The 12,536-nt window shown below is 38.1% G+C and overlaps 1 protein-coding gene across 1 annotated transcript; it reads right to left on the reverse strand.

Moving 5' to 3' along the window:
• Positions 1 to 237: 237 nt before the first annotated feature.
• LOC131230926 (SWR1-complex protein 4) lies at positions 238 to 12,296 on the reverse strand. The gene is made up of 17 exons (XM_058226951.1): positions 12,189 to 12,296; positions 12,025 to 12,114; positions 11,577 to 11,642; positions 10,998 to 11,057; positions 10,546 to 10,602; positions 8,969 to 9,098; positions 8,752 to 8,819; positions 8,508 to 8,600; positions 8,010 to 8,057; positions 7,615 to 7,767; positions 4,491 to 4,601; positions 3,208 to 3,303; positions 2,717 to 2,788; positions 993 to 1,056; positions 858 to 892; positions 654 to 738; positions 238 to 415 (listed from the first exon to the last, which is right to left on the reverse strand). The coding sequence occupies exons 1-16, from the start codon at positions 12,294 to 12,296 to the stop codon at positions 658 to 660; spliced, it is 1,332 nt and encodes a 443-aa protein (XP_058082934.1). The 3' UTR covers positions 238 to 415; positions 654 to 657.
• Between the last annotated feature and the right edge of the window lie 240 nt (positions 12,297 to 12,536).

The following is a 12,536-nucleotide window of genomic DNA, read 5'->3' on the forward strand; positions in this document are numbered from 1 at the left end:
CTGAAGAGGCGAGTTTATGGATATCTTCAGGCTGACGATCACATCTTCCTCTTCATATACAGAAATCACCCTTTTTTCATGTACATGACTTATATATAATCCAATAAACATCTCAATGCAAGTGGATGCGGAAGCAATTCCACAAGTAGATTAGAATGCTTCCATTCTCGTGGACACGTGGATTGTGATGGACCGTAGAAGATCGGATTCACAAGATTGCAGAGCTGGAGGCACATCTGTCGTTTCAAGAACAAAGCAATAATAGGCATGAAAAATCCAAAATATTAGGGATTTCATCAATTGGGCCCACTTGTTTCTCCCCTGAATTCGACATATATGAGATCACCACCATTCATCTAGCTCCTCCAGGGGCAACAGCGGGATCTTCCGCTTTCTCAGTGTAGTAATTCTAAGGCTACACAAGATAAAAGAATCACGTCAGCTTCTATCTTAGGGGGAAGGGGTCAACCAATGATCCCCGCCTTTGGCAGAAGGCATGGACCCACACCCCAAAAAAATGATGGGGCCTGGTGAATTTTTGCGTAGGCCCCCATTAGTTAAAGCATTTGAGAAGATGCACATACCTATGGAGGCTCCTTAATCATGGTGCATATCGTAGTAAAGAAATTAAAAGAGGAGCGAAAGAAAACTACCTCATTAGTCAGAAGCTTTTAATTTTCGAGCCCTCTTTGTCGACTGAGGGGGTGATGGTGGTGCTTCAGAATATCTTCCAGGGGCCTTGAAAAACCATAAGAGTCATAAGGAAATAACAGCATAAGCCTCCAAAAAATAGTCAAAGGATCACTGCCAACAAATACAATAACTGCAAGAGGAAATGAGTGAAGAAGGTGATTTACCTTGCGTTTTTGCTCCCGTTTTCCAACTCTTTCACCTGAAATCTCAACCGGAAACAAGAATGTGGCCACAACATTAAAAAGATTTGATGCTGGGTGGGTAGATCAAGTATTTCTGGCAGAAGATAATTTGCTTACCTCCAAAAGCAACAGAATCAGGAATGACAAATGGCCGATCTTGATCTCCTCCACGGTGAGAGCGCTGTTCACATTTTATAGATTCTGCCTTCAGATATTTTTATAATGCAACTAGAGATGGGCAGTGTTTTCAGTATCTTGCGATATCACCAATATAACCCACGATATATCTATTATCCTAGCTGAGCGATACGAAACCCAGCTTTATCTATTTTTCAATATATCACACGATATCGCGATATTGTGTGATACATCCACACTTCCCCTTTATAACTTCTTAATGTATCATGTGATATATCAATGTCGAGTGTGATATCAAAAGGGGTAAAAGGAAACTGGCATTGTTTTCTATAGAAAATTCACAAAAGTCGTTAAATAAAAATAAAATTTAAAATTTAAAATTATAAATTATAAATAAATAAAAAAAAAAAAAAAAAACAACGACAACTTCCTAGTACATTGTAAAGCAATTTCAACCAATCCATTCTAGTTTGTTGGAAAAAAATCTTCAAAATTTCTCCAAAATCGTGATACAAAGCTTCTTGAGGTCAGATTCTAAAAGGTGCTTGTTTTTTGTTTTCATTCTTCTTCTTTTTTCATTTTTCTATGTTGTAAAGAGTGTCTAATGGTAAGAAATCCATGATTTTTCATGTTTTCCATGAAAAGGTATGGATTTGGAGCCTTGGAGCTTCGATTTTGTGATTTGAGGGAGATGGGTCTAATTGCGGAAATTTGAAAAAAAAAAAAATCAAAATTTTCCCAAATCGGTTAACATCTTAGTGTCCAAACACAAAATCAAACATGTATATAACTTGATCTACACATTCTTGGCAATTTGGGGTTTTTCGGAAAAAAAAAAATTTTATTAAAAAATCTAAAACAATAATTTTTTTTTAGAAATCCACAAGTATATTTTTAGTTTTCTACATCTTATTTTGCTTTTGAATGTAATGCTTGTGTTTCTATACATGTCTTCTTAAATTTATAAATTTTATGAATTGACTTTGAATACAGTTGCATCAGTTCAGTCAAACAGCTTATAGATTAGGACCCCATACAAGGAAACCTATTATGTGCACTAGTTTTTTGTGACTTTTTTATTTCTAAGTGTGTATTGGTGTCTTTTTTAACAATTCATGAAGTTTCATTGAAAAATTTGACCAATTTCCCAATGTTTCCCAACAACAACAATAAATTACGCGATACAACCGATATATCTCGTGTAATTACTGATATGTATCCTTATCCCAAGGGTGTGATACATTACATGATAACGGTACAAGAAACATTCGAGATAGGTGTCCAAAATAAAAGGCAAGCACATATTTTCATAACTCGATGGTTTTCAAATATGTTCTCACACCAGTACAGCCCCAACACCTATATTATTGCATGGGCACGGCATGGGTGCACCATGGAGTGCTACAAATTACAGTTGGTGGGGTTTCCAAGCATATGGCTTGGAAAATGGAGCCTGCAAGGCAGTGTTTTCCTGCCTTTTGTCCTCAAGTCACAAACAAGGTAAACTGGGAAGGAATCCTACAGCCTATGCTACCGTTTCTGACCCAAACATGATTTGGCAGTACTGTATACCGACACCCTTTGGAACCATGACAAACCAAACATGCGCCAGGTCTCGGACAGATTGCAGACGGTCACGTATCATTCTGTGAATGATCTAGATTATTGTTGCATGCATGATTGAAACAATCATATTTCCTTACCTTGGGAGTGCCTGGTGTTTCAACATATGAACTGTCATTGTGACCAGAAGCTTCCGCCTCCTTATATTGCACCTGATTATAAAACATGAGGAAGTCATAAACATGAAACATTTAGGGTAGCACATCAAATGGAGCAGGCATGTATATGCATCGTTGTCTGTTATTTTAGTTATTTCCATTTACTTTTAGCCTATTTCCCCTTTTCTCATCCACAAATTGAAACATGATGGTTTTCCACTTGGGGAGCAATTTCTCAAGATAATCGATTGTGATGCTCAATTCAAGAAGCATGATGCTAACCTAATGAAATGTATGGACTGATATGATGCAAACCCAATCAAATGTATATATGAACTAATTCACAGTAAATTATGAGTTCTTTCTTTATCTTGCTGTTATCTTTCTGCATATCAACAAACCTTAACTCAAAACAAATGAATGGGAAAACATCAGATAAATATACCACACATTGAGTTCCCAAGGATAATAACCTGTTTCTGGAGGTTAAGTAGAGTAAGTATTTCTTTTCGTAATTCCAGGTGCTCTGCACAAACTGCTTTGGTCGGGACCTTTGGTTTTAGATGAATCTGAAACATTGGCAAGCGATCTGTCAAAAGTGGCATGTTTAATATAGATAAACTTATTGCAGATGCTGTTGCTGACAGAATTAACAATAAATTAGATGTTTAATGCGCAAATAGTTATGATTGCAACATTTCTGGCAATGAATAAAAAACCTAAGGCCCTGTTTTGTAGATGCCTGAAAATAAATAATTTCATTTTAGTTAATCAGAATTTATGTATTAGAGATCATGATCTCTAATACATAGTTCAATGATCGCTAACATAATTTACATTTAACTGAAATGAGATGAACCCATTTTTAGTGTCCACCAAACAGGTCCTAATAATATAGGGAAAACTAAGTTAGAAACACTGAGCCTGGTGAATAAAACATGGTAACGGTGAAAAAAGTGAGGTTCATAAATCCTCCAAAAACAGCAACCACAACTTCAAGTAATTTTTTTTCTGGTAGGTAAGCTGGGCTTGAACCCAAGACAGAGAAGAGTGCTTTCGAACCACCAGCTTCAAATAATTTTTTCTCTTCATTCAAAACAAACCAAATACTTATCACTAGGAAGGAAATCGGCACTTGAATATATGTTCCAAGCACACAATGTGATTCAGCTCCTCAGCCAGAGAGGGTGTGAATAGTTCATCTCATTGTGGAGGAAACACCCTCCTTCTAATGCAACATTATTGTTTCCCTCTTAATAAAATTTCAGCACTGTGTTCCAGGCACAGAAACATGCTTCAGCCCTTTAGCCAGAAAGGGTGTGAATCCCTCCCTTCTTGAATATATGTTCTAAGCAGACAGACATGATTCAGCTCTTTAGCCGGAGAGGGTGTGAATCCCTCCCTTCTTGAATATATGTTCCAAGCACACAGACACGATTCAGCTCTTTAGCCAGAGGGAGTGTGAATCCCTCCCTCCCTTCTTGAATATATGTTCCAAGCACACAAACATGATTCAGCTCTTTAGCCAGAGAGGGTGTGAATAGATCATCTCATTGTGTAGGAAACACAATCATGTTTTGATGTAACATTATTGTTTCCTTCTTAATAAAATTTCAGGCAGCCGTCCCTCCCACCCAACCACTCACCCTCCCTCCTTTGTTCCTCATAACATGAACAAAGGGGGGAAAAAAGCATTATAAGTTATAACAGTGAATATATTAATTGCCACATAGTTTTGAAGCAAAAGAAAACAAACCCCAAGCTCTTGTAAAGTCTGTTCAACCCTCTTGGTAGTACGGAGTCCGGCAGATGTGCTTGCTGCTTGCACCATTTGATCAAGAGCATGTGTTCTCAAATATACACGGAGCTGAAATTTTTTTCAAATAAGTTAGACATGGTATAAAAAAATCTTCTGATAATTGATAATATCTGAATACAACCACAATTATTTCAAAAGTCAAGCATATGATTTCTATGCATGGAATATTTTTCAAGAAGACAGCTAAACACAAAAATAAACTATTCCAACCCGATTATTCAAACAAACCTCCAGACAAAACCTTAGCATTCTGGAGAATGTATTGGACCATTCTTTGATGAGAATGTTGTCTGTCGGTTTGACTTGTTGAAGGGCAACTAAATGGGCCCTAATTGAACACAAATCAAGCATGATTTGGTGAATAAAGGGCACAGTACATTGAAATACAACAAAAAGAAGATGAAAATATCAAAAAGAAAGTGAAGGTTTGCCTTTCTGATTTTTTCCCTAATGGTCCACTTCACGTCGATTTCTCAAATCACATTCAAATCATTTGTTTTAATCCCACAATAGATCTAGATCAAGCCTAAAATGAGTCTTCAAGTTACCTCCATGATTTAAATGGAAAAAAAACAAAAAAAAAAAAAAAGGAGATGAGTGAAATTTTGAAGAAAAAAAAAAAGGAGACATGAGTAAAATTTTGAAAAATAAAATAAAATCAAAATTAGACTTTTATGGGGATATCGGCCTTGTATCAATGTCGATACACCCTGTATCAGCCAATACGGGCAGATACAGGTCAGTTTTTTCGTGTCGGGCTGATATGGCCCCTTATCATGTATTGTCTTGTGCCAATACAAATATGATACGGCCGTATCGGCCGATACGATACCAATATTTAGATCTATGACTCTAACGCCTTGAACAAGACCATGAAATGCTCCATTGCCATTGCATCCTGATTTCTTACCACTTTCTGAAAATGCAATGCTAACTGACAATAACGCTCTATTGAACAAGTTGAACTGTGAACATTTAGTTTAATCAAGAACAAAAAACCGTTCATGTTTCATAGCACTCATATGAAGAAAGTAACTCTCAAATTGTGGTTCTGTTTCTTTCTTATCCTTTTTCTTTCTTTATTTATTTTTCCCGCCTTTTTTGAATGGCACTCGTCTTTCTTTCAAGTGCAACTTGAAAGTAATGTTAGCTGCAAGTTGGAGCACCAACTCTCGATGTCAATGAGAAGGAGGTTGAAATACGATTACTTCCTGATGCAAGACAATTAACCACTTGCTCTAAAAGCTCGAACTGTTAAAGCATGGTAAATCAATCCATTTATCTCATAGCCCAGGCCCCACATCTCATTAGTTAGGACCTCAGTCAAACCCCCCTTGTGGGCCCCAAATCACATAGGTACCGCCTCACACAAGCCACTCGCCTCATACGGGCCGCCCACCCCGAGTATGCCCTTGCATCCGACAGGCAACCCCACTCGAACCCGGTGTGAAAATGCCCCTGCATTAATCACTCCAGGTGAGGAGTCTCGAACACGAGACCTCCCGCTCTGATACCAATTTGATGCAAGACAATTAACCACTTACTCTAAAAGCTCAAACTGTTAGAGTATGGCAAATCAATTCTTTTATCTCATAGCCCAGGCCACACATCTCGTGGGTTAGAACCTCGGCCGAACCCCTCTCATGGGCCCCAAATCACATGGATACCGCCTCACACGAGCCGCCGACCCCGAATGTGCCCCTGCATCCCCCAGGCAACCCCACTCGAGCCCAGTGTGAAAATGCCCCTGCATTACTTCCACTTTATTAGTAGATTAATAATTGCAATTCAACTCACAATGCGCCAAGACACCCTCAAATTGCAACTAGGATCCTTCATAAGGAAAGTACTCTTGTATGTTTATGTGGTCATCTAGGCAATTTTTTTAAAGCCACTATTTTAAGCAAACTGCACTTAAGAAAAGATCTACATATTCATTGTACCATTCCTTCTTTCAAGTTTCAACCATATCAACCATAAGCCACATTTCAGGCAAACTGCGGTATCCAATGGATGAAGGTAGTTTGCTTTCTGTTTTTTTTCTTTTCTTTTCTTTATATGCATAGTGAGTAAAGACTAAAGACATAAGTTTAGAGAAAACATCAAGGGGAAATTGGCTCTAATACGAGACAATTAACCACTTGCTCTAAAAGCTTGAACTGATAGAGCATGGCGAATTAATCCCTTTATCTCATAGCCTAGGCCCCATATCCCATGGGTTAAGACCTCGGCCAAACCCCCCTCATGGGCCCCACTTCACATAGGTTCCACTTCACATGAGCCACCCACCTCACACGGGTGGGGCCCGCATCACACTAGCCACCCACCCCAAGTGTGCCCATGCATCCCACAGGCCACCCCACTCCAGCCCGGTGTGAAAATGCCCCTGCATTAGGGGCCCTACACATAATCAGATCCAACAGACAAACTTTGGCAAACGTGCCATCAATCTCAGTAGCTTATCATTGTACATGACAAAATGAGATGCTTATTGCCTCTTTTTGTTTTGAACAGAAACACTTGATTAAAGAAAATGAAAAATAAATGGCTATACAAGAGGGAGGGAATTTCCAATCACAAAGTTATGGAGACTAGATCCTTTTCTAGCCAAATCATCCATTACATATTTACATCCTTACAAACATGAGAGAAGGCAACCAAGATGCTAACCATCTTATTGCAGGTTTGAAATCACAAATTTCATCAGCAAGTAGTGGAAATTTTCATTAACAATTTCCACAGATGACAACTTTTGGAGTCCCAACATTTGCAAACTCATTGGAATCAAGGATCAAGAGTCAAATCAACCCACCTCCCTCCTTGATAGAGTGGAAAGGGGGAACAGGATTCATGCAGCCAACAGCAATTAGCTGGGATAAGTCTTAGATGATGACAATGAGGGATTATAACAGCTAAAAATATATTCATGTGAATCGAGCAAAAGAAATGCAACAAATAAAGTACTGAGATAAAAAGAAAGGATAGAAAGGAAATATGGGTGTATTGCATAAATTTTCATATGTTCAGAAATGGTAAGGAAAAAGTGAAGTGCCACACTTACCATGCGAAGTGAAGCAGGAACAGAGGCACTATCTTGTGTAGTTGTAGGCTGAGCATTGGAAGAAGGTGAGACAGATTCAACAGGAATAGCTGCCTTTTCAGTACTTTCAGGACCAACAGTTTCATCCACTGGCAACTCAGCTTCTTCAGCAGCCTGCAGAAGCAATCAGAAATAAATGTAAATTATAACCATCTGATAACCTGCTAGAAGGCAATGGTGACATCTATTACAATATTTTAAGGTGGTGCCTCCAATAGTTGCGATTAATCTTAGGAATGAGTAATGAAAACCTATGTATAATAGACTAGCCTCCAGTAGTTGTGAACTTGTGATTAGTCTTAGGAATGAGTAACGAAAACCTATGCATAATGGAATATCCAATACAGGACTCTTACCTTGCTAAGCATGCGTGACTCGGCTATTCTCTTTGCTTCAGCAAGAATCTGAGGCAAAAAGAGAAAGAAATCCATAATATGGCAAAGCCCCAAATTCCACAATTTTAAATGATTGGAAAGCATAACACAATCAGGCAACACTCATATTCAAGTTGAAGTTATGTGGATTATTTGACACTGTTAAAAATGCAAGATTGAATAGAAAAATTGATAGGATTAAATTAGGAAACATAGGCTAGAATTCTTGGCAATGGGATTGTGGAAGTCTTCCTTGTATGATTGTGTTGCAACTTGAAACGAATATTTGTAGTAAGAGTTATATTAAGCAAACTTTTCTTTTCCACCCTTTTCCCCTGCTCCATCTTCTCCTTCATCTTCTTCTTCAATATTTGAGAGGAGGCATTTATAGTAAATAACTTTTTTCTAGTGTGTTTTGCAACGTTTGTGTTCTCTGCATGGACTTTTTTTCCATAGAACAAATACCCTAATAATTTATACCTCAGCATCTTTTCGCTCCTGCTGCTTTGTTTGAGAGAAAATCATAGACAATGCACGCTTGCGTTCAACCTCCTGTGACATATTGTATGATTCCTATAGAGAGAAGGAGAATCTTAAAATTAAAAGGCCAAATATCAGTATCAACTACTAAACCTCACATTTTAGAGGCCAAGATTTCTTAAGGAAATAGTTTGGTATAAAAATATAATTTTATTTAAGGACGCATGAGTAAACGAGGTCAGACCTTAACAAGAGGATGACCAGAGACATCACCAGGAGATGGAGCTCTAGCAACCAAAAGCGCTCGAGAAACTGTAAGCAGGAAAAGAATTACTAAAATGGGCTCCACACATTGTAAACTTGAACTTTGCACACAAAGGTATAACATAATCAAGGCAACTGATAGAAGTATAAGGAAACATAGTATGCAGCAGTCCAAGATGATGCAACATAAGCATTACCTGCATAATAACGACTCTTCAATGCCTCCACGCTTCGAGAGGATGGAAACCTATCAGCTATCACTATAAAACGTAGATCGAACCGTTCACACAAGTCAAATAACTGATCGGTCTCTTCCTTGGTCCACATCTAAATAGACAAGTATAGGCAAGTGAGATGTTCACTCTACAATGACTATAACATGTCAAGGTAACTCCAGAAATTCAAAAAGAATCAGTTCCTTCAAGGCAATGGGAGGCTGTAGAGTACATTCAATAGTTCGGACCGATACCATAAAGATTCAACTTTAAAGCAATAATGGCAAGAAAACAACCACATTCATGATAGAGCAGCGAAAGTTACATAGCAATATAATATACTCAAGAAATGCAAGAGGACTCATAATGTTGCAGCAAGGATACAGGAGTACCATGTACAACGTCAGAAATTAGCAGTTGGGAAGCTTTTTTTTTCTTGTAAATATCTATTCATTCGTAAATCTTTAAAGACTTTATCATCAACTAGCAGCATAGATAAATTTACAATACTGACATAATAAAGATTGCAAAATGGCAATCCAAAATTTCCATTATTAAAGCTTTTGGACCCATCAATGCATTTATGCATGTGTAAGCAAAATGAACACTTGATCTACAGGTAAGTCACTGTCAATGGTGGAATGATAGGAAGAAGAAACATTTTCAATAGGCTAAAATATAATCCCACCAACCATTGAAGGCATTTTATAGGTATCCAATAAAGCAGGTGTAAGTGACATGTATTGCATCTTATTTAAAAGTATTGTTCAGAATATGTCATTTGCCCCTGCAATACAGAGAAATGAGGATTGCACTGGAAAAAGGAATGAGACAAGGGAGATCCCCCTTCTTTCTCCTGTCTTATGTTCTCTAACTTTTCTCCTTGGCAAAGGAGATTCTGATCAAATAAATTTTCCTCCCACAAGGTCACCCTACCCTCCCCCCAAATGGAGATAGGGATTCAACCAGTTCCAGAAATTGCGCATGATGGATGAGGCCTAGTTTCCAGTAACATTAGTTGATGGGTTATTGACAGCTCCTCTGCATTTGGTAAACTATTAAGATCCACAACTGAAGATCAGAATAGCTCCAAATTACAGCATTAGCAAGTAGAATGCCAGTTGATAATCAGTTTTGTGCACTTAACCACTTCCAGACAGATATGAGAAATAGCAGCAGACATGAACAGCAAGGAGAGATTGTCTCCAGGAAAGGGTTGTGAGGGTTTCTTGTACCTAATGGTTTATTCAGCTCGTATTTTTTGTTTTTCATCAAAACTTGTTACTTGATGGAAAAAAAGAAAACTGAAACATGGCAAACTATTCAACATTAAAAAGAAGAAGAAGAAAAGATTGAGGAATAGACAAAGAATCTCCCCACACATATGAAACATGAAACAACAAGAACAAGAAATGAACAATAGATAAGAAAATTAAGGCCAAAAATGATATTTTTAAGGTTCGCAAGCGTAGATGCATACCTATTCCACACAAAACTTAACTTGCACATAGATAGTGATGTATAGAAAAATCAAAGATGCTATAGTTATTTGTACCTACAGGATCAGTCAAATGCTTCTCGTATTCCTCATCCGTGTATTTTACAATATCTACAGACTGCATCCATATTAACAAACATTTATAATTTTCTCAACTAAAAAATAAAAAGAAGAAGAAAAGAAGCAATAATAGCACTACATATACAAGAAACCAGTAAGATGATGGCAGGGATTAAATATTCATTCACCATCTTTTGCATTTCTGGCCTAAATGATGCGAAAATGTTCTTCAGCTCGAGATGGCACTATATATGGAAAATTTATGATGTTACAGATGGCATGCTACATGTATCATCTGATATGTACCAAAATGAATGGTTTTAGATGTCATCTGATGCATGCGCTGATGCAAATGCTGTGAATCATGGATATGAGTCAAGTTGAATTTTTTATTTTTTTTAAAGGCAGTGTATTAAATTATATTATGGTATGCTTGATTACCCTTGCACATACCTTGTTATACTTGGCAAAAGAGTAGTCGCCTGTTGGAGGAATACTGTTTACGACCCTGACCTGGAAAAATGAGATGCCAAAAGCATCATATTAAAATAAATGATTGTGGCGGTCAAAATTTTCAGGAAATCATAACCAAAATAAAGTTAAGTGCATAGACTTATTCTCTTAGATGTATCAACCGATCCTCAGCCTTTTTTAACTATGGACAGAATTCAGGGCAACGTGGGCCCCACTTTTAGTGAAACAGATTGTTTATTTGTTGGACCCCACCACCGATGACCAATAGACCAAAATATTTTCTCCATTGAATAATCTCAGCAACCCGACTGGAGAACCTTTTCCAATTGCATATGAACTGTTTGCTATCTTTTACCACTAATTGTCCGTTTCCATACCAACAATCTAAATGCTGGATAGTTGCCAACCCATAGCATGTCCCACCAGATGAACAGTTTGGATCATTCAAAGTTCAGCCTTACCTGCACGAAATCTGGCTGAACTAAAATGGCACCAGTTCAGGCTGATTAAATGATTGAAACTAACTACATACAATCGTACGAATGACAAAACATTTACCCAGTGATAAAGCTGCAAAGTATCCGCCCGAGCAGATGACGTAAAAGGAAGCCACTGCCATGTGACCTGCATCATAAATATGGTACAAGCCCCAATATAATCATAAAATAATGCATATGTCAAAGCTACTACACGGAAACGATTGCTTACAACATGAGCTGCGGAAGGGCACGTTTGGATGCACAATCAAATCGAATTGCAATAATTAGTATGGTCATTAGCACTAACATCGGGGCGATCATGCTCTATATCACAATTACAATAGTTTGAGGTTGGATTTCAAAATGGATGTAATCTTCTAAGAATTTTAGGGCTGTCACTCACTACACCATTGCGATATGGCCCGATTTCCTATTGTTTAAACTGAAATGTTCGCAATTCAGTTCACTCGTGTATCCAAACGCAATCTTAATGAAAATTCAATTTGGGTAGGGCAGGAAGACCCTGCCTTTTCCTTGTCAGACGGAGGCCGGCGTTTCAAGTGGGAGGCGTCGAGAGAAGGCATGAGTGGGCCCAATCCGCCCGTAAGCGCGTAAACCTAATTTCAAGAAAAAAAAAATTAGGAATCTGTAAGAGAGAGAGAGAGAGAGAGAGAGAGAGAGAGAGAGATGCCTCGCGAGAGACGCCATCTGGTTTGCGATGAGAGTCTTTCTGGGAGCGAGGCTTCTTATCCTGAGGCGTTGCTTTTGGAATAATTCCCAATATGTCCTTCGCATCCATCTTTATTTACTAGTTGCACCACACAGACGGGGAGAGAGAGAGAGAGAGAGAGAGGTTTGTAGAAATGACTAAGATAAAAGTACAGAAGTGGAGAGAAGATGTTTGTAGAAATGTTTGAGAGAGAGAGAGAGAGAGGATCTGCGATCTAGGGCTTTTTTCCCTCTCTTTTTCTTCTATTTGGGAGGGTTCGGGTCTGACGGGAAGATGGAAGACAATGTCGGAAATACCCTTGGCTTAAGC

Source organism: Magnolia sinica, chromosome 17, assembly GCF_029962835.1.
Source record: "Magnolia sinica isolate HGM2019 chromosome 17, MsV1, whole genome shotgun sequence".
Lineage (NCBI taxonomy): Eukaryota > Viridiplantae > Streptophyta > Magnoliopsida > Magnoliales > Magnoliaceae > Magnolia > Magnolia sinica.

Bases quoted from the DNA above. Each gene is read 5' to 3' on its own strand.
- LOC131230926 (XM_058226951.1), bottom strand. From the start codon at position 12,296: ATGGATGCGAAGGACATATTGGGAATTATTCCAAAAGCAACGCCTCAG. The intron at 12,115-12,188 runs GCATCTCTCTCT...TCTTGAAATTAG, and splicing joins CAGATGGCGTCTCTCGCGAG to GTTTACGCGCTTACGGGCGG. The intron at 8,820-8,968 runs GTAATGCTTATG...TCCTGCTTACAG, and splicing joins GAAGAGTCGTTATTATGCAG to TTTCTCGAGCGCTTTTGGTT.